Below are 24,790 nucleotides of genomic sequence, written 5' to 3'. Positions count from 1 at the left end.
TCTTCCACAGGTGTCGGAGCAGCTCTGGGCAGCGCTTATGGGACCTGGGGAGGATGCTGAGCAGGCTGCCTTGATGACCTCACACACCTCCTTCAAACTTGGCTCTGTCAACTTAAACTCTGCTGATGGCGAGGTGGGGTTGATGAGAGCTTCATTAGGTCCCAAATCTTGTTCCCTCTGAGGGTCACTCATGATGTCTTGAAGGAAGTGATTCACCTCCTCTATTGAGCGCTCCAGCTGGCTGCTGTTCTTGTCCCGAGCAGATCTTTTGAAAAGCGAAAGGGATTAGCAATAAAAGCTGCTCGTTTCCTGGCTCTCTCTCTTCCCCGTCTCCTGTGCCACTCTGCTCTGCGGAGGATTATCAGCTTCTTCCGCAAGATGTCATGCAGTCTGTCCTGACTCTCGACACTTTTAGTTCTCAGCCTGGAAATCAAATGTGTGATTAAAACACAAGTTTAACTTATAAATACATGTTCATACTTTATTTTGCAATCAGAGAGAAAGAAAAAGAGAAGGGAAAGTGCAGGACAGACAGAAAGGTGACAGGCTCAGGTTTTATACACTAGTACAAAAATAGCACAACGAGTATTTCCTGTTTTTGTTAGTATTTGTTTTATTAGGGGTACTAAATAAGATGAGAGCTAAATTTAAGTATAAAGTGGTTAAGTTAGTACACTGGTGAAACTGGGTCCTGTGAATAAACTACTATTCTTTTAACTTAACAAGTGAACTGTCTGCTTGTTTCTTCTTAAAATAAACATGGCTCAACACCACCAACAGAACCAGGTAAAGCAGCAAAATAACCGAACTAACATTAACATTAGTGTAATCGATCGTGCTGTTTGTGCGGGGCTGTAAAAGTGATTTTAAGCTCAGTGTCAAGGTCCTCCTGTCCTCCACGGCTGACTGCTAAGGTTTAGGCAGCATTCACAACCTTTTTACATGTTTCAGCTTGTTCTGTTCGAGGATATTCTCGCATTAATTATCGATAAAATTGTAATGTCTCTTTAACATTAAAGTCGATCTTTGAATGGCGTGCATCATAAAGTAAAAGCTTTAAAAGCAAGTGGAACCTGCATTAAGTACTAACTAACATCACTAATGTCACATAACTTTGCTGACATGGAGCCAAATTGAACTTTTTCATAATCTTTGTCACTGGAACATTTGTATCGCTACACAAATAAGTGAGATAAAACCCAGTACTTACTTTTAGAATTTTACTTTTCGGCTGTCACGTTTGAGCCTTCCGCCATTTTTTATTTTATTTGTTTATTATTTCTAATTTCCGTTTTTAATTTGTTTTCTTTTTTCTCTATTTTGTTTTTGTTTTTTTCCCCGTTGTGTTTTTTATGCTTTTGCTGCGTTTATTCTGCTTTCGTTTGGCCCCTCGGGGCCACCGTAGTAAAATGGCATTTCAACTGTGTGCATTATGTAGCTATGTCGCGGGGGGCGCTATATTTCAAGCGGGTACTGCACATTGACACGCCGTAGAAGAAGACTTAGTATTGTAAACACAAGGATATGGCTGACGAGAGGGGTGGAGGGGAAGACAACGCCAACGACAACATGGGGAACCAGTTACAGCTCTTACCAGGTACCCGTTAAACTGACCGAAAGCCTGCTCGGTGTTTTCATCGGGACAGCGCGTTTCTCTTCCTCCTGCTAACTGCTAGCTAACACACCTCCACAGCAGGCCACTGTTAGTGATCACACTCACTGTCTCAACCCTCTGCTTTCGCTTTCTTTTCAGTTATGCCATTGTGATTTATTAAGGTGAAGCTTTTATGTCTAAGGCTTGTCAACGAGCTAACTAACTTAGCCTCTCTGTGTACACTGCGCTGTGACAGACAATGAGGAGGAGGAAGAGGAGGATGACATGGAGACCGAAGATCGAGACAGTGAGGAGGCAGAAAAGCCCAACATCATCACCTTTGACCCCAGTCTTCCCACATCACATTCAGTGAGTCATGCATCACAATCCCTCTTATTCTAACATCTCTTTTTACATGATTTGCTTTCATACATGTGATCCTTCTCAGAGATTTAGTTTCTCTGGAGCTGCTGTGTTAATCAAACTCCCTTTTTGTGTGCCAGTACCTGGGTTCAGACATGGAGGAGTTTCATGGCCGTACGGTCCACGATGACGACAGCTGTCAGACCATTCCCGTGCTGCCACATACAGCTGTGATGCTGGTGCCGGGCCAGACGCTGCCTCTGCAGCTCTTCAGGCCGCAGGAGGTCAGCATGATGAGGAGCGTCATCCAGAGAGACCGCACTTTTGCTGTGCTCGCACACAGGTGTGTGATGCTGTTAAAATCTCTGTGTATGCTGGCAATCATGGAAAGATGCACAGCTCTTACAAATGGAAAGCATTTTTTTGTTCTCATTTGAAGAAAATACAGTTGTGGTCAGAAAGTTGCACACACTCATCATAGGCATGAATGTCACTGCAATTTGGGGCTTTTAATGATTTCTTTGAACTGTTTTTTCCCCCAGGGTTGAATGATTGTAAAACATATATCAGAAGTTTGAATTTATTTGGGATTTTCTCTAATCCACGGAGGGTTAAAGTTATACACTCTGGCTTACACACACTCACTTAAATCTTCAAATATGTGAAGGTTATGCAGTGTCTTTTAACCTGACAAGTCTTAGGTCTATTAACATCTCATTTCTGATCACGGTTGACCACAACTAGTAGTGTCTCTTTCCCAGGATTGACCAATACTTACAACAATGGGAAAATCCAAGGACTTCACTATAAGAACCAAAATGAATGTTTATGTTTTGTTTATTTGTTATGGTGGCACAGGTGTTTAGATTTTCCTACACCTCAGGTGATTGCATGAGGGTGTGATCGCATGTTATTTACCTGACACTGGCATCAGGTGAGGCTGCAAACCTAATAACGCAGTACTAGCTGCATAAATATGGTGGTGATAGCATCATGGTCCGGGTCTGTTTTGCTGCCTGTGGCTCTGGTACATTGCACAAAGTACATGAAATAATGAAGGAGTACCACCTCTAAATTCTTCAACTTTAACTCATATCAACAGCTTAGATGGTTGAAACTTGCATAGAATTGCATCTTTCAGCAGGGCAATGATCCCCAACACACATAAAAACTTGTTTTGGAATGGATAAAGCAGGTTAAAAGCTTCTGGAATGGTCTTTCTAAAGCCCTGACCTGAAATCAATTGAAAACTTGTAGACAACACTTAAAAGCCAGGTCCATACCGGGAAATCAATGAATTAAAATGCAAGAAGCTTCGTGCTGGTTGCCAAAAGGTCATGGTCAAGATCCAACTTACTAAGAGATGTTAACAAAGTATTAGTGAGAGTGTATGTATATATTTGAGCCTGTTTGTATACTTTTGAGCTTTTATAATCCTCTGTGGATTATAGAAAATGGATTATAGAAATTCCCAAATAAATTCAAGCTTGTGTACCCCAATTCTTGTTTTAATGTTTGTTTGTTTTGTTCTTTTTTTAAAGCCAAAATTACAATGGCATTCATGCCCATGATGAGTGTGTGTAACCTTGTGACCACAGCTGCAAATTTCCACGTCAGTTGTCATCACTAGTTTTATTCACTCTGGGCATGAACCAGACATTGAAGATGATGGATTGTGAGAAATGTTTTTCAAGATTGTGCTGACTCTTCTTTATGTAAACTGTTTCTTGTGGGTCACTGAGGTGGATAATTCTCAGCATTTCATTTTAATTTCTGTATCTGATGTGCATCTGCAGCGATACAGGTGAGCCGGATGCAGAGTTTGGAACTACGGCTGAAATCTATGCATACAGAGAGGAGCAGGAGTATGGCATTGAAACAGTCAAAGTGAAGGCTATAGGGAGGCAGCGATTTAAGGTCCACGAGATAAGAACTCAAGCAGATGGGTAAGTTGAAGTTCCCTCATAAAGCATTAAACCAAAGGTCGGGGCTGAATTCTTACTGCCAATCCCTGGTTCAAAGGTGTGCAACAAATAAACAAAGCCACACATAACCCTTAAAAATGCCAAATGAAATCAAATATATGCAAATACGATATCTCTGAGCAGGTCAGTAGTGGATGTAATATAATGGTTTGTCTAGTTCGGTGTACTGGGCTCTGCTCCAACTTCTGACTTCCTGGAACGAAGGAAAAAAAATGCAGCTAGCTGTGGAACAGAAAATGGGTGCAAAACATTTTTCTTGTTTAATTCGGAGTTTCTGCAGTAAAAAAGGAAGCTTTGTTTCTCACATGTAGTGAGACAGCTGTTTTCTACAGGAGTTGCATACCTGCAGGTTTTCAGTCAGAAGCACATTTAGATGAGAAGGAAAACTATGTCAATAATGGCACAGAGACACACCGTCAACAGTCACACAGTATTTGACCACTAGGGGGCAATCTAACACTTCATAAAATCAACTAAAAACACGGTCAGATTAGTGTAGCTGCAGTTTCATTTGGCAGGCATGCAGTTTGGGTTCAAAACAAGCAAAATTTACTTAAAAGAAATGTAGTTTCTTAAAACATTTGCTTGTGGAAACCAGAGACTACAGTAATTCAGCATCATATGGCTGTGCAGTGTAGAGGGGATGTCGGGTGTTGGAAGGGAGAGTCAGCTCTATACCTATGTCTATATTACCAAGAGGCAGTAATCACCAGACACCCCACAATACGAGATTATTGTGATTTTTTTTTTTTTTAACATTTTGCAAAATGCTGAGTATTTTAATAACATACTGTATATTGCAATTTATCACCTTTGTATTGAACTGCAAAGTATCTGTTTTATCCACTAAGATAACATTATGTTATTTCAGTTCTTTTTTTTCTGCTGCAAAATGAGATTGTCAAGCATACCAACACTTATCACTAAAGGTCTGTAATCAGTCTACGTTTGAATAGGAAAGTTGGCAATTACATGCAGTCTGCTTCTAATAATTCAGCAATTAACTGTGGTAAATCAATGAAAATCACATATCTGTTGCTGTCTACATAAACTGAAATTCACATTTAACTATTACATTTCTGTTAGGCAGCCTTCCTCTTCTACTGGAATATAAACAGAATACAACCAGCTGGCAGCCAGTTGAGTCAAGTCCCCTCGAGTTGTGCTCATTGACAAAGACTCATTCAGACTGATGGAAAACTGTCTGCATTTATAAATTAGACAGCATGTCTATGCAAACCTTCAACAATCTCTCTGCGAGTGACTGCAGTCAGTTCAAATCAGAAGTGACTGTTTGCAGAAATGAACGCTGTGCATTCACCTTATGACTGCACAAGTGGTCATGAGTATGCAACACTCAAGTTCAGGGCAACCATCTCGCCACTATAAGTCCTATTTTTACTTGCGTCACTGAGCCATTAGCTTGCTTTTAATTTGGAAGTAGCTTTGTCAAGCTAAGCGTGTCCAGTGTTGGATGGTTTTTCGGTTGAGATGATTTAATGTAAGTTTGCTCGGCTAATGTTATCACAGGATGATGGTGCATGAGATGCCCTCTCGTGCATAGTATTCCCAGAGTATTTTCATGTATTTGATAAAATATAAATATTTAGTGTCTCCAGATCCATACAATATCACCACACAAAATCACAATAACAATCACAATACTATGCTTTAGCAATATTTTTTTTGCCGCCTCTAGAATCATCCTCACACGATCCTCACATGTTGAAATTTGTGAAACAGCCACAAAGGCAGTAAGAGGGCTGTTGCAACAACAGATTTACGTTTCTGACTTATTCCAGAGTTCAGTGCAGCTGCGTTAACTTCTTCAAGTTAGTTTGCGTCTGCGTAAATGCAAAGCATATTGTTTTTTTGGTCTGAAAACAAAGGAAGCGTTGATAAAGACGTATCTGTTGAAGTCATGTAATAGATCATATTAACCCACATCCTCCCTGGAAATCATCGGTACATACTGTCCATAAAAATGAGGCTTTATTAAGGCATTTTCCCTTTCTCTAATTGAGGTTATATAATACACATACAGTGGTTGCCATGATCGTGTTGACCTTCTGTTGTGACTCTTGGAAAATACAGCATTTAATCCATCACTCAATTACATGCAGTCTGCTCTTTCTCTTGTCTAATATTAAAATATGCTTTGTACTTTTTCTGTCTATTCTTTCTATTTCAGTAAACATCCTCCCTGTAATATTTCTAAGATTTCCTGCAGAGGGAAATATTTGTAGGGTGTGTCAGGGATAAGAATCTGCCTTTCACGGGTGGAGGTGGAGGGTTATCAGTCACATCCAGTAGAGACAGTGAGTTTGCGTTACCTTATTTGACAGAGGTCTGTGCATTTTCCCAATATTTCCGATACAGAAATTACGCTCCAGTTAACTAACCCTTAAAATCTGTTGCATGTTGACTTTTTTTCCCCCTATTTGTGATTGGCACCAAGCTCATTATGTGGAAGCTCATAATTTGATATTTGAGTCTGAATTAATACTTTTCTTTGGACTATGACAAAATGTCTCTCAGATGTTTAAAGGGATGAAATGGCTTAGTAATTATATTTTAGATCAGGTTAAAAGGTCAAGTCTGGACAGACATGGATTTAGCCGTACAGCTGTGAGGCAGCGTTTCTTGTTTCTCTGTGGTCTGGCTTTGCTTCGTATTTCTCTGCATGAAGTTCACTGAGAATAATCTGTGTCGGGCACTGGCAGAATATTTCTTATTGTTGAGTGAGGAAAAAACCCAGATGGCACCTTTTTGTGATCACCTCACTGATCCAAACATCCTGTAATGTAGCGTTTGGCCAGCGCACCATTTGTTTAATCTACTATTCGCCTGCTCAGTTTCACTCATATTCTGCTGTCATCATTCACATTTCCCTTCTTTTGTATCACCGTCTTTGTTATTGTCTGCTTTTGTTCCTCTTCTCAGGATCAAACAGGCTAAAGTGCAGATCCTTCCAGAACGAATCCTTCCAGACCCCCTCTCCGCTGTGCAGCTAACGCCTCTGTCCAGGCTCCACATGCACCCTTCTTCCAAACCTCCAAGTCAGAGCTGCAAACAGGCTCAGTGCTGGTGGAATAACTACAAACAGGTACAGAGAATCACGCACGAACATGAAATCTGTGTGCGATTTCTAAAAGTAACACTTTCTACTTTTGGAGATGTTTGAATCAGATGACAGTGACAAGAAAGTTAAGATGAAGTTCCTCATCTAAGATGCAAAACGTATTTTTTCCACTTTGAGAAACTGTTCAGTAAAACATCATTAGTCGGTGCCTGTCCAAATAATCAAAGGTGACAGAGGTCTAGTTTTGCCTAAAAGTGAAGACCTGAAATACATTCAAAGAATTACTAGAAATTTATGGTGAAGTTTCCATAGGTATCACCATATGGTAGTTTCCATTTGTATTATGAGCAAAATGCTGTTTCCTCCCCTGAGATCCTCTGCTAGACCTTGGGTCTCTCTGCCTTTAGTTTTGTCTTTGATAACTGAAAAACATGCTCTGTTGGGTTGAGATCAGGTGACTAACTTGGCCACCGAAGAATATCTAAATTATTTTGCCTTGAGAAAATCTCAGCTTGCTTTTGCAGTTTGCTTTGGGTCATTATCCATTTGCAGTGTGAAGTGCAGGATTTGGTTGAATCTGAGCAGACAGTATGACCCTGTACACTTAGTCATTCATCCTCCTGCTTCTATCAGCAGTCACATCATCAATAAACACTAGTGGTCCAGTTCCACTGGCAAACGATACATGCCCGTATCGTGACACTTCCTTCACTATGTTTTACGGATGATGTATTGTGATTTGGCTCAAGGGCTGTTTTTCTCCTTCTCCATACTTTTCTCTTCCTAGCTGGTACAAGTTCTTCTTGGGTTCATCTGTCCAAAGAACTTATTTTAGACCTACACGGGCTCTTTTAAATGTTTTCTGGGAAGGTCTAATCTGTCCTCTTATGGCTGAAGGGGTATTGTCATCATCACACTTAGCGGGATGATTGTGAGTTTGTGAATGTGACAACTCGAGAATGAGGCAATGTTTGAATTTAATACAGTGGGTGCAGGTAATACAAATCTGAGACAAGTTCTAATCTCAGTGACCTTGAGTTTGAGCCCAAGGTCAAGTTGAGGTCAAGTTTTCTGAAAATCTTTAAAACGCAATAACACACGAAGAAGTTCATGTAGGATTTTGAAATTGATCCCACAGGTGTCTCTGCTAGGGTGAGTCATACCAGTGTTTTTGTTCTTTAGTGTAATCAGTAGTTTGCACCTTCTTGTAAATCCTCCGTGCCCATTCATGAAGTCATCTCTTAATTGTAGACTTTGACAATGATACAACTGTGTCTCACTGAGTTTTCTTGACTTGGTCAGATGTTGCCATGGAAGTAATTTGGTTATGATCATGTGGTAGGGGTCTTCTGTGGTCTTTCAGGCCTTTGATTGTTGATTTGGCTTTTTCAGTCTAATGATGGCCTCCCTCACTTCTAACGACATCTCGTTGGAACTCGTATTTATTACAGTGAAAATGAGGGAAGAGACCTCATCTGACCATTATACTGATTAACATTCAATTGTCCAATTACTTCTGAGCCCCTGAAAATTGTTATTAAAAACAATAAAAAAAAAAACAAGATAAAAACGTCTCTAATTCCTAAACTGTTAATGCAGTACTTTTGTAAAACTACTTGAATTAAAGCCGAAATCCTGCCAATTCAAACACATTTTGATCGTCTGATTCAGATCTGTTGTGGTGAAGTACAGAGGCAAAATTGCAAAAATGTGTCATTGTCCAAAAATTCTGGGATTTTTACCTCCATAAACTGTAAATGGTAACACAAGATAAGCAGATTCTTTCTGTCTTGTAATATTAAATGCTGCCTACATTTAACTGAGTGCTGAATTATAGCTTGATATTTTTATGGTTCAGCATGTTTGGAGTTGAGCATGCTAATCTTTATTGTTTGACATTTCCAAATACAACCTGTACATATACCTTTTGGTGTGATTAGTTAGTACATAGTTCATTTTAATCCAGTTCACTCACATGAATTGACTCGTTGTTGCAGCTGATGTGTTTCATAATGTAAAGATGTGAAATAAATAAATACAGTTAAAAACAGTAGAGAAAGTGAATCAGTGCAGATATGTTGGTAGGTGTTAGATTGTTTTAGTAGGAGAAAATGTTAATGTCTACTGTTAAAGGAGAATAAGTAGATGACATGTCTGTGAAGGTTCTCATTCATCCAGGTCATCGTAGTCAAAGGAGTTTGCAAAGAAAAGCGTCTGGACTTCGGGACTTCGGGACTCTCGGCCATTTGACCTTAGAACTGAAGAAGCTTCTCGGATGAGAGGTGAAACGTCTTCAAGCAACTTAAAGAAGTCCAGACGCTTTTCTTTGCAAACTCCTTTGACAAGTAGATGACATGTTAAGGTATCTGTGCTGTTGATATTAACACTGGATGTGAAAGTAGCACATGTGCAACTGTGACCTGGAGCATGCTACTTTTACTTCTCTGCATGACAAAGGGACAGATCTTGCGGTGCTTCCACAATCATCAGATTAGATTTAATTTAAGTGATACATGTGTTATTGACCACAGAGAAAGTTTCACTGTGCCAGTCTGACGCCATGGCCACCCTGGGTCTACGCACTCTATGATTCAGTAAGTACTGCAGCCCGTGGCACTTCCTCCTCTATATATAAACATGACACACAAGTGAATATAAACCATGATTTCTCGGCTTCTGGTGGTTCACCTCACAGGAGTCGCTCATGAACAGGGTGAAGAAACAGCTTCACGAATGGGATGAGAATCTGAAGGATGATTCCCTCCCGGCGAATGCAGTAGGTCAGACTATGTTGATTTTATTCCAGAAGGATCACAGGTACAGATGAAGACAAAATTATTACCTCCCCCATTATTAAAGTGATGAAGTCAAGGGGAATTTCTACAGAGCATTTCTAAACACACTAGTTTTTTTGCAGAACGTCACTTGAGAAAGTGTCGTGCCAAAAATAAAATAAATCAGTTTAGATTTAAGAAAAGGAATTGTTGATGGTCACAAGGCAGGAGATGGATATACAAGGTTTTCACAGCGTTTCTGAGTGTCACGAACTGGAGTGAGACGTATCAATAATAAATTCAAAGAGAGCTACCAGTACAGAACAAGCCTGGCAGAGGCAGGAAGCCAAAAAGGCTTCCAAAGGCTCTGGAATGAAAACTAGTGAGAGATGTGTCTAAAGACCCCAGAACAAAATGCAGAGACACTAGTAAATGATTTAGCAAAGTCAGAAATTGTAGGCTCAATGGACACTAGAATACTGCACAGGAATGGACTGCAAGGTTGCTGAAGGAGAAAAACTCCACTTCTGTAGAAAAGATGCTTTTAAACCAGACTGAAGTATGCTGAAGACAACCTGGAAAAACATTACGCAGAACTATTTGGCCACAGAGACGTTGCTTATATCTGGAGGAAGAAGAGCGGTGGACAGCCCAAGGAACACCGTCCCCACAATGAAACATGGTGGTCGGAGTATCATGCTGTAGGGATTCTTCGGTGCATCTGGAACTAGGAATCTCATCAAGGTGGAAGGAATAAAGAAGAAAGCTATGTGGAGATTTTAAAAGAAAGCAGTCAGCAGCATAACTGGGTCTGGGTCATTGCTTTGTCTTCCAGCACAGTGACTCAAAACATACATGGCTCCTGGTGAAGAATTGCTATCAGAAGACCAAAGTGAACATTACTGGCTGGTCTGCACAAAGCCCTGGCTTGAATCCGAATGAAAATTTATGGTGTGTACTGAAGACCAGAAGGAGGAGGGGGTGGTGGAGACTGACCAAAGAAGAATGGGCTGGGATTGGTCAGGAGACGTGTGTGAAAACCACAACAAATGACTGCAAGGGGTTACCCAGAAAAAAGGATACGCAATAGATTATTAGCATCAGGGGGGCTAATAATTTTCACCTGATTGTTTCTTGTTCTTGTGAAATTGTTTTGTTTCTGTGTGCAAAGTAAAATATTGTAAGCAATCCCCATTGGGAACTACTTTTTTAGGGGGGCTAAGAATTCTGTCCTCATCTGTATGTAAACATGCACGCTCGCATCTTGTTTGTGTTCGTTGTACTTTCTGTCCTCCTCTTTATTTCATCCCTCTCTTGTCCTTCTGTCTACACTCTGTCAGATTTCTCCTACAGAGTAGCAGCCTGTCTGCCCATAGATGATGCTCTGCGGCTCCAGCTATTAAAGATTGGCAGCGCCATCCAGAGACTTCGCTGTGAGCTAGACATTATGGATCGGGTAAGTAAAGGTCACCAACAGCCTCGCTGACCTGCCCCAAACCGCAGACACAATTCGCCTTATGCAGTGATAAGATGCAGTCTTCCTACTTGTGCTTTACTCAGCACACTGTGTCCCTCTGGTGTGTCTTGTTATATTTAACCATGTCTGACGAGGGCTGACAGATGTGTTAGTGTTGCAGTATTTCAGTTTTCAAAAGCAGTCATTGCAGCATTTAAGGTTAATGGACCGGTATTTAGCATGCAGTGGACATCAGCTGTTTGTCACCTTGAAGGGGTTGATCTGATTTTAGGGAGAGGTTGGACACAGCAAGAGAATATCCATATTTCAATTAAAAAAAAAAACCCCCCAAAACAAAACACTCTGGCGTCTGTAGATCTGCTTTTACTCAGTCATGTGGGCCAAAGCAGTCACAGGTTGTTTTTAGCCATGTTAGCAGTATGGCTTGGTAGTAAGGACACTTATGCTGGTCAGTGGTTTCATCACTTTGCTGCGATTGAAATTGCTTCATAATTGTTACATTGAACTTTGGCGCAAACATTTAACTCCCACTTTCCAGATGATTTGAAATCATCTCTGGTAGCTTTTCTTCTAATCCCTTTAGTCAGGTCCAATATTTACAGAAACTATTCTTCAGGCCCTCTTGAGTCATTGCCATACTTGAGCACAGGAAGACATGCTCCACACATGCTCAGTGGAGAACAGCAATAGCTACTTTGTTTGTGTTCATCTGAAGAGGATGACAAAAAGCTATGTATGAGTGCTTAATGAGAGTAAAATCAAAGAAGGGAAGGAGAGGAGTTGCATTAAAGCTCCTATATTGTGTAGCGTATTGGTTAATATGGAGACAGGTTACGCCCTCACGGGGCTTTCATCAGCATCAAACACACATTGTTTACTCCTTCTTCTCTTAGATACTCCCATTAGGACTCCACACTGTTGATCATCCATTTTCATCTCTCCCAGTCTTTTGTGTCTTTCTCTGTCACATGTCCAGCACCTGACTGTCTGCTCTCACCACATCCACAAACCTCTTGTGCCTTCTTTTTTTCCCCTCTTGCCCAGAAGCTCAAACTTTAATAACCTTCTCTTAAAGATACCCATCATTTCTCCTTCCTCTCTCATTTTGTCCCTCAGCCTTCCCTCTAATATGCTCATTCCTAATCCTGTCCATCATTTTCATTCCCAGTGTAAATCTCCTTCACATGAGAAACTACCTCCAGTTCTGCTTCCTGACCTTTTATCTCTAACCTGCAATTGAGTCCATAAGTTTCTGTGACATTTCTTGTCATTTTGCCTGTGTACACCGACATAGTGGATTTTCTATACTCAAGATTGAAGTGATTGAAGTGCAGAGTTTTAGCTTCAAAGGTTTTTTACAGAAAGCTTTGTATTACCTGTTTAGGAATTTCAGCAATTTTTATACATAGTCCCTCATTTTCAGAGGTACAAAATGAACTGGACGATTGACTGACAAGGCTAGGTGAAGCCTTTTCCCCGTTATTTCATGAGAAATAAAGTATATGTAATATACTTTAACTTAAGTTAAGACCATCTAACTAAGTCAGAAACACTGGTGAGGCTAGGTATGTCACTGTGAGGTTCTCCAGTCAAGAGTCTTCTTCATGAGTTTTAGACTTTAGGCTCCTTATTAAAATTATGTTAATTTTTTCCAATTGCTTTTGACTCTCTGAAAATGGGAGTGTGTATAAAAATGGCTGAAATCCCCACACAGTTAATGCAGTACTTGAAGCCTCTGGAATTAAAGCTCAAAGTCTGCAATATTGATTCTTTAATTTGAAACTCACTGTGGTAGTGTAAATATGCTTAATTACAACAAATTATGGACCTAACTGTATATGACACACCCGATCTCACTGCAACCTTTCCTTTTACTTCCATCACAAATCATTCCTGATATACTCTTCACCTTTCTTCCATGACCGGCGGCGCTCTGAATGGACAACACATCTGATATCATAGTGGCTCACACTATGATATCGGGGTCTTAATCTAATAACAAGTGGGATTAATAATAACCCCAGTTCTAAAAAAAACGTTGGGACGCTGTGTAAAATGTAAATAAATTTAAAAAAAAAAAGAACGCAATCAAGGTACTTAAAAATATTAAATATAAATCACAACAACAGTCGCCTCAAGGTGCGTTATATTGTAAGGTAGACCCTACAATGATAAATTCAGAGAAAACCCCCCAAATCATATGACCTCCTATGAGCAAGCGCTTTGGCCACAGTGGGAAGAAAAAACTCTCTTTTAACAGGAAGAAACCTCCAGCAGAAACAGGCTCAGGGAGGGGCGGGGCCATCTGCTGCGACCGGTTGGGGTGAGAGGATATGTTAAGCTGTTTGATGGCAGCACCATGTCTCTGAAAGATGGGATTAGGAAAAAAAAAAGCCTGGGAAAGAAAGAAAGGTACTAAAAAGGAAGCATTTTGTAACTAATGAATTAAATTGACAACAGGCCAGTAACTTGATATAGTGGGTATAACATTTTTTTAAAAAAAGCATCTTAGAGAGGTCGAGTTCCTCAGAAGTAAAGATGGGATGGACTTCACCAATCTGCAACAAATTGTTCCTCAGTGTAAACATACAGTACATAACATCAAAAGACTCAGACAAGAATAGGACAACATTCCTCTCCTCAGTTCTTAGTCATTTACAGACTGATTTACTAACATGTTTTCTATGTTGTGAATGAAAAATGGTTTTAAAAAAATGTGTGACTCTAGTCTGTTAGCCAAATCCAAATAACAAGGAGTAAAATTAGAAAAACAAACAAACATCTAATTGGTTAGCAAGCTCAGATGACTGATTCAGGAGGAGGATGGTAAGTTAATGTTAATGCCTAATGTTTTTCCAGGCGTGTTTATATAAACAGTGATCAGTGTGTCGCACTTGTGTTGAATCAGAAGCTGAAGCTTGATGTGTGAAGTGCTCGTTAAATGTGTTTGCCCATTATCTGTTTTCCCTTCTTTCTGATTGAGGATAATAATCCCTCTCACCAACGACACTGAAGTGACCTGAGCTCGGGCTATGTTTTGAGTCGCATTTGTGGAAGCGTGACGAATGGCATGATTATTATAACGCCCTCAATGAGCCTCAACAGTGGACGCTTTGCTTTAAAAATATGTGACATGTATACATATTGTTAAAACCCTCTTTTCTCTCCTCTTCCTCAGTGCACGTCGCTGTGCTGTAAACAGTGCCAAGACACGGAAATCACCACAAAAAATGAGATCTTCAGGTGAGCGCTTGTTTTTTTGTTGTTGAAATAGTAGTTTGTAATGATGAGCACATACTGGTTCTGTCTCAGCAGTAGTAACATCCTTCTCACATCACTGGAAATTTGGATTCAGTAATAGAATAAAAAAGATGATGTAACCAACTTCACAGATTTCACAGATTTCCGTGTTCAAGTCGGCAGTTTTTCCTGCTTTTAACAATAATGAAGTGTAGTAGACGCTTCGGGTTTCTTTATTTTATTGAAAAACATGTGAAATTAAATTTTCGGCTGAAAATGACTTTTATAGTTTTTTGAGTTGTTTCCGGAGCAGCTGGCATAATTGGGGGTGGAGGTGTATGACAGTTTTATTATGTCTTATTATCCAAGTTCTTCTTGTTTGTTTTTTTTCATTGTAATCACTGAAATTATTAGCACGTCACAGTCAAGACCAATTTGACTGTCTGTCTGGGAGTTACGTAAACTCCGGGTTACATCAGGAAAATAAGTGGTGCTTCTCTACACCTCCTCACTCACACAGTCTAAGTGCACTCTCTTATACACACACTGTTATATAATGTCATTTTCTGACGGTTTGCTGTGTAATGGTTAATCTGTTTGTCCAACAGTGACACAAAAAACCTTGAACGGTCATGAAATTGCCCAGAACATTCTTAGGGGTTTATGAGAAAAGTGCACTCTCTGTTTTGTCATCCATATAATTTGAGTCAGTGAGTGATTATGTGTGAGAGAGGCATGCAGACTAATTGTTGAAGCACTGCCTCTGACAAATTTACATACTGTATGGTGCTAATGCATTTTTCTTTCGGTGCCAGAGCAGAAGTACATTAAATGTAACCAAATTACCGCTTTAAAGACTGACTGAAAATGAAGTTTTTGGGGCTGATTGTACTTAGTGTGTTTGTGTGTGTGGGTGGTTGGGGAGGGGGGACACAAAGAGCAGTGAACTTGGTCTTCCAGCACATCAATGAAAAATGGCTTTTGATGCATCATTTTTGATTGTGTTTGGCTTTTGATACTTTAAACCTGAAAATGCAGTCTCTTTGGATTAGATTTACATCATTCATCGTGTGGGTTTAGCGCTGTACAGTACAGTGCAAAGGTCTTGAGTCATCCCTCATTTCTTTATATTTTGCTTCCAAGCAGCCAGACTTTCTTGTAACTTTTTCAAGTCGTTTTAAGCAATAGTTCTTCAGGCTTGTCTGAAGGTCTTTGGAAGTTTTTCGTTCGACGTTTTCACTCTTTTTCAGTGTAGACCTTGTAACTGACCATTTTGAGAGGAATGTTTTTATTTGTTAAGCCACGTAACACTGACCTGTGGATCATTCAAGCATAAAAAAGGCACTTAGCTCAAGTGATGAACCGGTATTGTGTCTAGACGTAATGCAAACAACCAATTTTAAATTGCATCTTTAGGCACTTTGTTAACTGGCAGCCGACTACAAAAACACATAATTTAATCACATTTGTTTTTGTTGACTCTATAATAAATGCCACAGATAATACAGTTTACAGCATAAAATTGTATTTTTTGCACCAACAAGGTGATTCGCAAAGAGATATTAGGAAAACTTGCCATGTCTCGGCGTTGTCTATCGTCTGTCCTTAAAAAACAAATGTAAGGAAACTGGACAGGACAAAAGAAGAAATGATAGGCTGAAATAACATCAGCAGATGAACAATATCGGAAAGTCTGAAAGACGAATTTAAATTTAAAAATGCACAATGGAACGATACCAGCCTTGGCTTAGCCTCTCAAGGTTATTGAAACAGTGTGGGATAATCTTGACAGAACAAACACAAGACAGTCAAAGAAGCTCTTTGAATGTCCTTCAAGAAGCCTGGAGAACTATTCCTGAAGACTCCTTAAATAAATTAGAAGAAAGCTTTCATAAGTGAGTTCAGGCTGTGTTGAAGTATAAAGGTGGTCATAGTAAATATTAACTTTCAAGCTCATTTTACAAACTCTTATTTTACCTTAGATACTGTATTTCATTCTATCATTGCACATGTTTTAATAAATCACTGCACTTTCTTCCCATTTTTCTCTAGGGATGAGTTGAAACTTTTGCACAGTCCTTTTGAGTTTCCAAATTTCACTTATAGCTCCATGAAAAGGAGCAAATGTTCTCCTCCAGCTAAAGATGGATGACAAATAAAGGAAAAAAAACCATCATTAGAAGCCTTAACCTCAGCCTAACAGAACAGCTTCACTGGTCCTTCTCCATGTCTCTCTGGAGGGATGAACACCACTCCTCTAAAAGACATGTCCTCATTTTTTTCTCCATGTTTTAATGATGCCACTGTGTAATCAGACCAAATGGGTTGTGATCTGGTGGTGCTAAGGTCTTAGCATAAGATGCATGTTATTTTCATACTCTTCTGTCACTCTGAAAGAGATCATGACCATCAGGAGAGAGGTGATTTCTCCCACTAAGGCAGGGAGTGGATACAAACCATGCCAGTAAAATGCCCCCACGGTATATCAAAGCTAAATTCCTTCCATCTAGTGGTCAAGCATTCAGTTTTTAAAATTGTGTGAGTCACGTGTATGTCTCCAGTTTTTTGTTGTTAACTTAGCTGAAAATAGCACAGATGAGATTCAAAATTCTTAAGGAGCTCCACTGAAAATATTACCCAAAAGAGTTAAAGCACTCTAAGAAGGAGACGATAAAGACAGAAAATTTGTCTTCATTGTTAATATATAAATGATAAGTGCAGCTGAACTTATTGGCATTTTCAATTTTAGTCCTCTTAAAGCCCGTTTCCCCTTTTCATTTTCAGTTTCTCATGTTCATGATTTCCGATGTTTTGTTTTCGCTCAACAGTTTACTGAATTCATACATTTTCCACCTGCCTCTCTCTCTCTCTCTCTCTCCCTCTGCCTCTCTGCCTCTCTCTGCAGCCTGTCCTTGTACGGCCCCATGGCTGCGTACGTCAACCCTCACGGTTACGTTCACGAAACGCTGACTGTCTACAAAGCCAACAACCTTAACCTGGTTGGAAGGCCATCTACGCTGCACAGCTGGTTTCCAGGGTAAATATTTTTAGCTTACAACACGAGTGTGCTTTCCATAAATGGATGTTTTAAGTAAGAGACACATCTCTTGATACCTCACAGCCCAGGGCTTATAATTTAATGACATCTGGTGTAGCTGCAAGTCGCTGTGACACTGATCAGTGTCTGAAATTAAAATGCTTTGTACTGTACTTTGTGTCAACTTGATTATCAATGGTGCATCTCTTCATGCATGTTCAGGTTGTGCAATCTTGGATTCTGCAGTCAGTGAAGCCTCCAAATGACTGACACTAATAATCCTTCTTCTCCTGCTTTTCCCATTCAGGGTCACAGGGAGTTAGTCTGTCCTACCTGCCATAGGGCAAAAGGGAGAGTAATCCCTGGACAGGCCATCAGGATGTCACTGGGCTCATTTAGTAATAAAATAACCCAATTTAAATTCCTGCAACATGATAAATGTGCAAAGCACTTTATGCTGACAGTAGTGTCAGTTTTTCTTTTAAAATTTTAAGAAGATATTTTTAAAGTTGTATTGCTGAACTACACTGTGAGAGATTTGGTGAATGATAACAAAATTAAACAGACCTGGAAGAATCTGTTTCAGTTTTAGAAGTTGAGGTTTAGATTCGACCAGGCGAATCAGACTCCAGAGTGGGACTTGTGATTTGGTTCTGTTGCAAACAAAAACAGTCACACTCTTAAGAAGAATGAGTTTGGACACAAATGACTTCTAGGCCGATTTATTTTTCAGTGCAAACGTGATCTGACCTCATTCCGACTCATCTGAGAGATGTACACATAAACAACTCCAGCAGCTGTGCATGCTCTGAATATTGATACACAGATGAGCAAAATCAACAGTTGCTGTAGTTGCAAACCACTACTTATTTTTTTCTGCCACATGATAAAATGGACTACTCCCAGTTTCTTCAGACATGGTTTGCTTTTGTTTTGTTTTTGCTTTCACTCTGGGCTTACAGAGTAATACTGTGAACTTCTTAGTGATGTGAATTCAAGGTATATTTGACTTTCTGTACATAGATTTGGCACGTTTTTTACTGAGAAGTCTTTGAATCTATTCTTATGGCACACTCACAGGGAGGACTGCGTTGGAATTAACTTGGAACTTGGAAGTCATCTAATCATGCGTCAATACAGTACTGTGCATAAGTCTTAAGCTGCACTTGATTTTTTTATTTGCATTGTTTTGTTGCTTCCAAAGAGCCAGACCTCCTTGTAATTTTTAAAGTGGTCCTGAGCAACAGTTCTTCAGGCTTTCTGCTCGTAGCAAAGTGCAAAAAGTATACACAGTACTGTATGCACTACTGATCACAACAAGTGTGATCCACCTGTTGTGATCAGACTAATTCTGGACTCTTTTTCTTTTTCAAGAAAGTAGTGACAGCATTTTATTCTGAAACATCTTAAAACTCTTTTGTAGGTTAAATTAAAGAAAATGTGGCACTTTGATTGCTTTCAGGTACGCCTGGACGATTGCTCAGTGTCGAACCTGCGGATCCCACATGGGTTGGAAGTTCACAGCCACCAAGAAGGACTTGTCTCCACCTCGTTTCTGGGGTCTGACCCGTTCAGCTATGCTCCCCCGTATCCCACAGGGTGAAGGGGAGGAGGGCAGAGAGGGATCTCGCCTCTTCTGTCTGTGATACCAGACCATCTATTTGCCTCATTCAGAAAATTCCTGCAAACTTCCCACAGTCTGCATCTTTAACCACTGTCTGGCTGCAGTTACTTCAATCACAATGCCTGTCACCCCTGGCAACAAATTCAGCATATTAGCAGAACGGTCATTCGGCCTTCAAATGGCACTTTTTAAGTGCATATTTGAACAGGCTGGATGTAATTATTATTCTAAAAGCTTCTTAAAATGCGGAGGCAGTGTCGAGGTTGAAAGCAGTCGGTTAGAGTGAGAGTCAAACTGAGACTTGCAGAATAGACCATGATATGTGGTTAAGATCCCAGCATGCAGCTGCCTGATCTGCACCTCTTTCCAGCTGTTTTCCAAATAGAAAAACACACAGACCCACAGGGGGACGCTGAATGCATAATACTCTTTACCTTCACCTCCTCTCCTCTGTCTTAGCTGGCTGCATGCAGCTAACATTGAGACGTCGTCGGCAAGCTGCGATGGCCACTTTAAGCTGTTGTAAAATCCACACACAGTAATTTAATAGTCTAGCATTCAGATCCTTTGTGAGTTTCTCAGATAGGATTTCTAATATTATTATCAGCTGCAAGAGACCGGTGGAGGAAACTGTTTGAAAGAGAGTGCACTCATGTATGTGTAGATCTGTCACGATAGGAGATATTTTGAATTTTGGAATTACAGCGGATGTATTTTTGTATGCAAGAAGGTTGGAAATTAATTTAACATATTCATTGATGTTTGGTGAAACTGCAATTTGTTATCACAGTGGATTTGTTTTGTTCGAAACAAAAGAAACTGAAGTGACAATAATGATATTGTGTAATATATCTGATATAATCTGTGTCTGTTTTGTATCACTAGAGACTCAATATCCCATCTGGAGACAAGCATCAGCTTTGGTTGCACGAGTGAAAATTAGAGATGCATTGGTGCCTTGCGACAGACTGTTTATCAAAGATCAAAGCCCACTGAGATAGAGCAAGAGGAGCATTTACCCTCTTTTAGCTTGTTCACGCGTGGTATGTTAAAATGGTGTGCCTACGCTCCAGCTCGGCGTCTTTTGAAGGAATCGGATTCAGAAAGGCAAAGCGATGATAAGATTTAAGAGTTATTATTATTATTATTATTATTTTAATATTCTCTTGGGTTTGTAGGGTGACAGTTTTCGGGATTTTACTTCTTGTGATTCTGTTGCAAGGGTACTGGCTCACGTCTGTATTTATGTAACTGTAAAACTGAGGCAGTATTTGTTGTTTATATGGCTGTCGACCGACTGTTTGTAGAATCTAATTTATGTTTTGGTTTGCGAAACTCTTTTGCTGATTCTTTGTTAGGAAATTATCTTTTTATGAGTAAGCTGAGCAACACTTACTCTGATGTCTGATGACATGTTTTTGGATACAGCACATATTTTGAGGATAAACGCATCTTTTTCTCCACTTTTTCTGCTGAGAGAGGAAAACATTGTTCATGTCTGTAGGATCATATTAAAGTGGCAATAAATACATTTAAACTTTACCCCCCTACCCTTCCAGCAATGCTGCAAAAACCGCAACACTTTCTGTTTAAAAAAAACAAAAAAACAAAACAGCCTGGTTTATCACCACCCCTGTTTCTTTCTACCCTTGATTGTTACTCTGGTTATTCTGCAGTCTTCCATTATCGCTGCCTGGTGTAAGCTATAGTAGTATGCACGTCTACTCAACCAGTCATTTATATGTTGCTGCTCTTGCTAGTTAGCACCAGACCATTACCTGTGTCACTTGCAAGGTGGAAACCAGCCCAGTTCTGCAGTAAAGTAAAGTAAGTAAGGGCCCAGTCACACAGGTCTAGAGACTGGTTTGCAACCATCTAGCAACCACCAGTTACGAGGGAAAAATGAGCATTTCCTGACTGATTGAGAGCGGTTGCTGGAGGTTAATGGCAGCTGCTGGGGAAATGGTTGCTAAAGATCCAGTTGTGCAGGTCTATAGCCTATTCAGTAACCCCATGGCAACCAGCGGGCACCAGGAGAAAAACTGCCAACTAGTTGACCAAAATCTCCTTGTGATTGCTTTGGTTGCTAGCATATTGCTGTGGTCGTAGTTTGAATTGAAGTGTGTGAGTGTGGCACAGACAGGAAATGGAGAAAGTTCACCTTCACAGCAAAAGTTGTGTCTCAGCTCTGCAGCTAATTTATTCAAAAGACACAATTTTTCTTCAAGTTTTCTTCAAACATGAAAACCACATGCAACACCTGTGGGTTTTGGTGAAACATCATGTTTGCTAACGATTTCATCCAGTGAGAGCCAGAGATCTCCACGAACTGCTGCCAAACATTCGAGGAACATTTAAATATCCTATTTAAATTTGACTACACCTACCGTCAAATGATGTGCAAATGATCCAAACAGGTCTTCCAGAAAGCCGTCATGAGACAGCAGCTGCACAGGAACGGGAGAAGTCCTTCAAGGGACAGAAGGGGCTTGGCCATGTTTAAATCAAGTATACTTTTTGCTCTTTCAGGATGGAGTCATAGAATTTTTATGATTGGAGCCTCTGATAGATAGACTGTAATAGCTACTTTCAGCTGCTGCATCAGTCAAAGGGGGCCACCACATATTTGACTTACAGTTGTTACCCTTCCTTATGCAACCCCAAAGGGATATGTTTCTCCTCCTGGGATTTAACCAGGGATTGTTTGCTTGTCAGGCAAATGTGTAAACAACTACATTATGTAATCCACATTTTCTTGAGGATTTAAAGTAATTATTGCCACTTTAAACCAGATCCACCGCCTGGTTAGTTTAACAGAAAGCTGGAGGAAACTGCTTGTATGTGACAGTAATTTAACTCAAAAATTGAAAAGCAAGATTAGTGGTTCAATCAGGCAGAGGCACATAATATTACTACTTAACTATTAAACTTTAAAGAAAGGAGATGATGGTACAAAGTTTTGGGGGTTTTTTTGCCTTAGGACAGAGGCACATTAGTTGTTTTCACTGGTTTCCAGTCTTTATGCTAACCTAACCAGCAGCTGGTTCTGGGCTTTCTTCTAACAGACATGTCATATTTCTCTCAGCATTAAAAAAACAAGCCCATTTCCAAAAATAATCTATTTCTCTAAAGGGGAGCAACTTAGAATTTAAAATTTCTTCCTTGTTATTCTTACTGCTGAAACATGATGTCTAAGTGTACAGAGTTGTATCGATACTTGGTGGGGAAATATCTTTGTTATTTAATAGTTTGGTGATTGGATTACATCTAGACAAACTTCATATTATTGCTGTTCCCTCAAAAATCTGAAAATGTGAGCTTCCGAATATTTATTTTTTAAGCTTTTACTCATAATCTTCATGTTTCATATCAAAACACTTTGTTTTAGTCGAGCAGACGTATCCGCTTTGAGAGGAAATTTAAATGACTGTCTTGTGATCTGTTGATGATATTCTCCATCGTATCACTGATTTGAGTGTTTGCCATGCAGTCTGATTTACACTCACATATTAAAAACTATAACCTGGATGCTTCACTGGATAAATCATCTGTTTGCAAAAGCCTTTGCTCGTTTCACGAAGCCATTCGTTGTACCACAAATTTAAATAAACACGCAGGTTCCAAGCAGTAGCTTGTCTGATTTACATGTTTGTCTAAAGAGGACATCTGTGGGAGGTTTTTGAGATGATGTGCTGAGCTTTAACATGCGGGTAGAGCTAACCAACCAACATGCGCCTTCATTGCAGCGTGCAGTATGCAGATGTGACTACATGCAACTATGCAGATGCACGTGGCTGGAGGATCATTGATATGCTGTAGCACGTGTCTGAATCTAATCAGTCTCTGTATGGGAACAGAGAATCGTCAGCCACTGTGGCCTCGAACGTGAGGGCCCATCGAAGAGGAGCATTTATAGTAAAGAAGTTTACCTGGTTTCACACGTGGGCTACGTGACCTATGGTTGTGGTTAAAAAGTAAAAACACCTCATCCCAGATCTTCTGGTCATTATCAGGTCTTAAATGAGGTTAATAGACCCTCAGATGAACCAAAATACATGACATAATACACCACGTCATTAATAATTAAACAGAAATTGAGCAAAAATGCAGGTAATTTTGGTACCAAAAGTACCCCCATGAGTAAAGTTTACCCATACCTCCAAGAATAAATGCTTATACAAAAAATACATATACTGTATTTCTCATAGTATGATTTTTGTCATGAATGTTGCCCCCTTTTTTTCTCTGTAAAACATTAGACAGCTTCATTCATTTTTATACGAAAAATGGAAGGCACCGTACAATGATCATTTGAAAAACAAAAAAAATATTCAAAACAAAAACAAATTATTCACAAACGGTCACCACAGCAGGAAGCTCTGCAGTATTTAATTTGGCTGATTTTTACGCCAGATGCCTTTCCAGATGCAACCTCCAGGGGATTTGTGTCCTCCCAGGAGGGGAGGCTTGTTTCGCAAATGTTTAAACTGCTACACCACAGAACACAAATATTTACCATACTGTTGTTTGCATATTGGTCAGCTTGTTTTGTGGCTTTAGTAGTTGTTTTGTTTCTCTCTTTCCTCCTTTATGAAACAGATGATGAGATGGTGCTTTTTCCTTAGTCGTCTGCGACCAGTTTCCATAAAGTCTTTCCTTGATTTGTGGTCAACAAAAAAATCACGTAAATATAGAAAATCCTCCCTACAGTCCCCTATTGGAACTTGTTTAGATAAAAATTTAGATATTCATTAATAAGCTAACAGGTAAAGTGATTTTTTGGGGGGGGTAAGTTTAAATTTACTTTTTTTTTTTTTTTTTTTTACAATTTGATTTTTTTTTAAAGTCCAAATTGACGACAGCTGGCTCATTATAATTGTTAATTAAAGTGAGGTTTTTATTCTCACATAAAAGTTTCATATTGTAAAAAAGAAAAAAAGAAATATAAGAAAACTAGATCAACATACGCTAACAGGTCACTTTATTAGGTACACCTGCTCAGCACTTTTAAACACATCTAATTAGCCAATCATATCGCAGCAACGCCATGCATTTAGGCAGGTGCACAACCTGCAAAAGTTCAAACTGGGCATCAGAAGGGAGACCGATTTAAATGACTTTGAATGTTGTTGGTGCCAGACAAGCTGGTCTGAGCATTTTGGAAACTACTGACCTGATGGTACTTTCCCACACATGCATCTCTCAGGTTTACAGAAAATGGTCAGAAAAACAGAAAATGTCCAGTCATGGTGAAAACACCTTGTTGATGCCAGAAGACAGAGGAGAATAGCTAGACTGCTTTGATCTCATAGGAAGGTAACAGTAACTCAAATCACCACTCATTACAACCAAGGAGTGCAGAAGAGCATCTTTAAATGCACAACAGGTCCAACTTAGAAGCAAATGGGCTACAGCAGCAGAAGACCACACTGGGTGCCTCTTCTGTCACCAAACCAAAACTGGACAATAGAAGACTGGAAAAAAAAGAAAGAAAAGAAGCTGCGACATATGTAGGGTCAGAATTTAGTGTAAACAACACGTTGGATGGCTGCTGGTATGGTATCAAAGATATTTTCTTCACACTTTGGGCCCCCTAATATCAGCTGAGCATTGT

General features: G+C 39.7%; 1 protein-coding gene across 1 annotated transcript; it reads left to right on the top strand.

Annotated features, from left to right (window-relative positions):
- The first annotated feature begins 1,448 nt into the window (after positions 1 to 1,448).
- crbn (cereblon) lies at positions 1,449 to 22,803 on the top strand. Its single transcript, XM_003441466.5, has 11 exons — positions 1,449 to 1,597; positions 1,851 to 1,963; positions 2,098 to 2,300; positions 3,754 to 3,903; positions 6,886 to 7,048; positions 9,556 to 9,618; positions 9,720 to 9,804; positions 11,139 to 11,254; positions 14,454 to 14,518; positions 17,421 to 17,552; positions 19,015 to 22,803. The coding sequence occupies exons 1-11, from the start codon at positions 1,525 to 1,527 to the stop codon at positions 19,196 to 19,198; spliced, it is 1,347 nt and encodes a 448-aa protein (XP_003441514.2). The 5' UTR covers positions 1,449 to 1,524; the 3' UTR covers positions 19,199 to 22,803.
- The last annotated feature ends 1,987 nt before the right edge of the window (positions 22,804 to 24,790 follow it).

This window comes from Oreochromis niloticus, linkage group LG5 (assembly GCF_001858045.2).
Source record: "Oreochromis niloticus isolate F11D_XX linkage group LG5, O_niloticus_UMD_NMBU, whole genome shotgun sequence".
Classification (NCBI taxonomy): domain Eukaryota; kingdom Metazoa; phylum Chordata; class Actinopteri; order Cichliformes; family Cichlidae; genus Oreochromis; species Oreochromis niloticus.
This window is presented reverse-complemented; position numbering and strand designations above follow the sequence as displayed.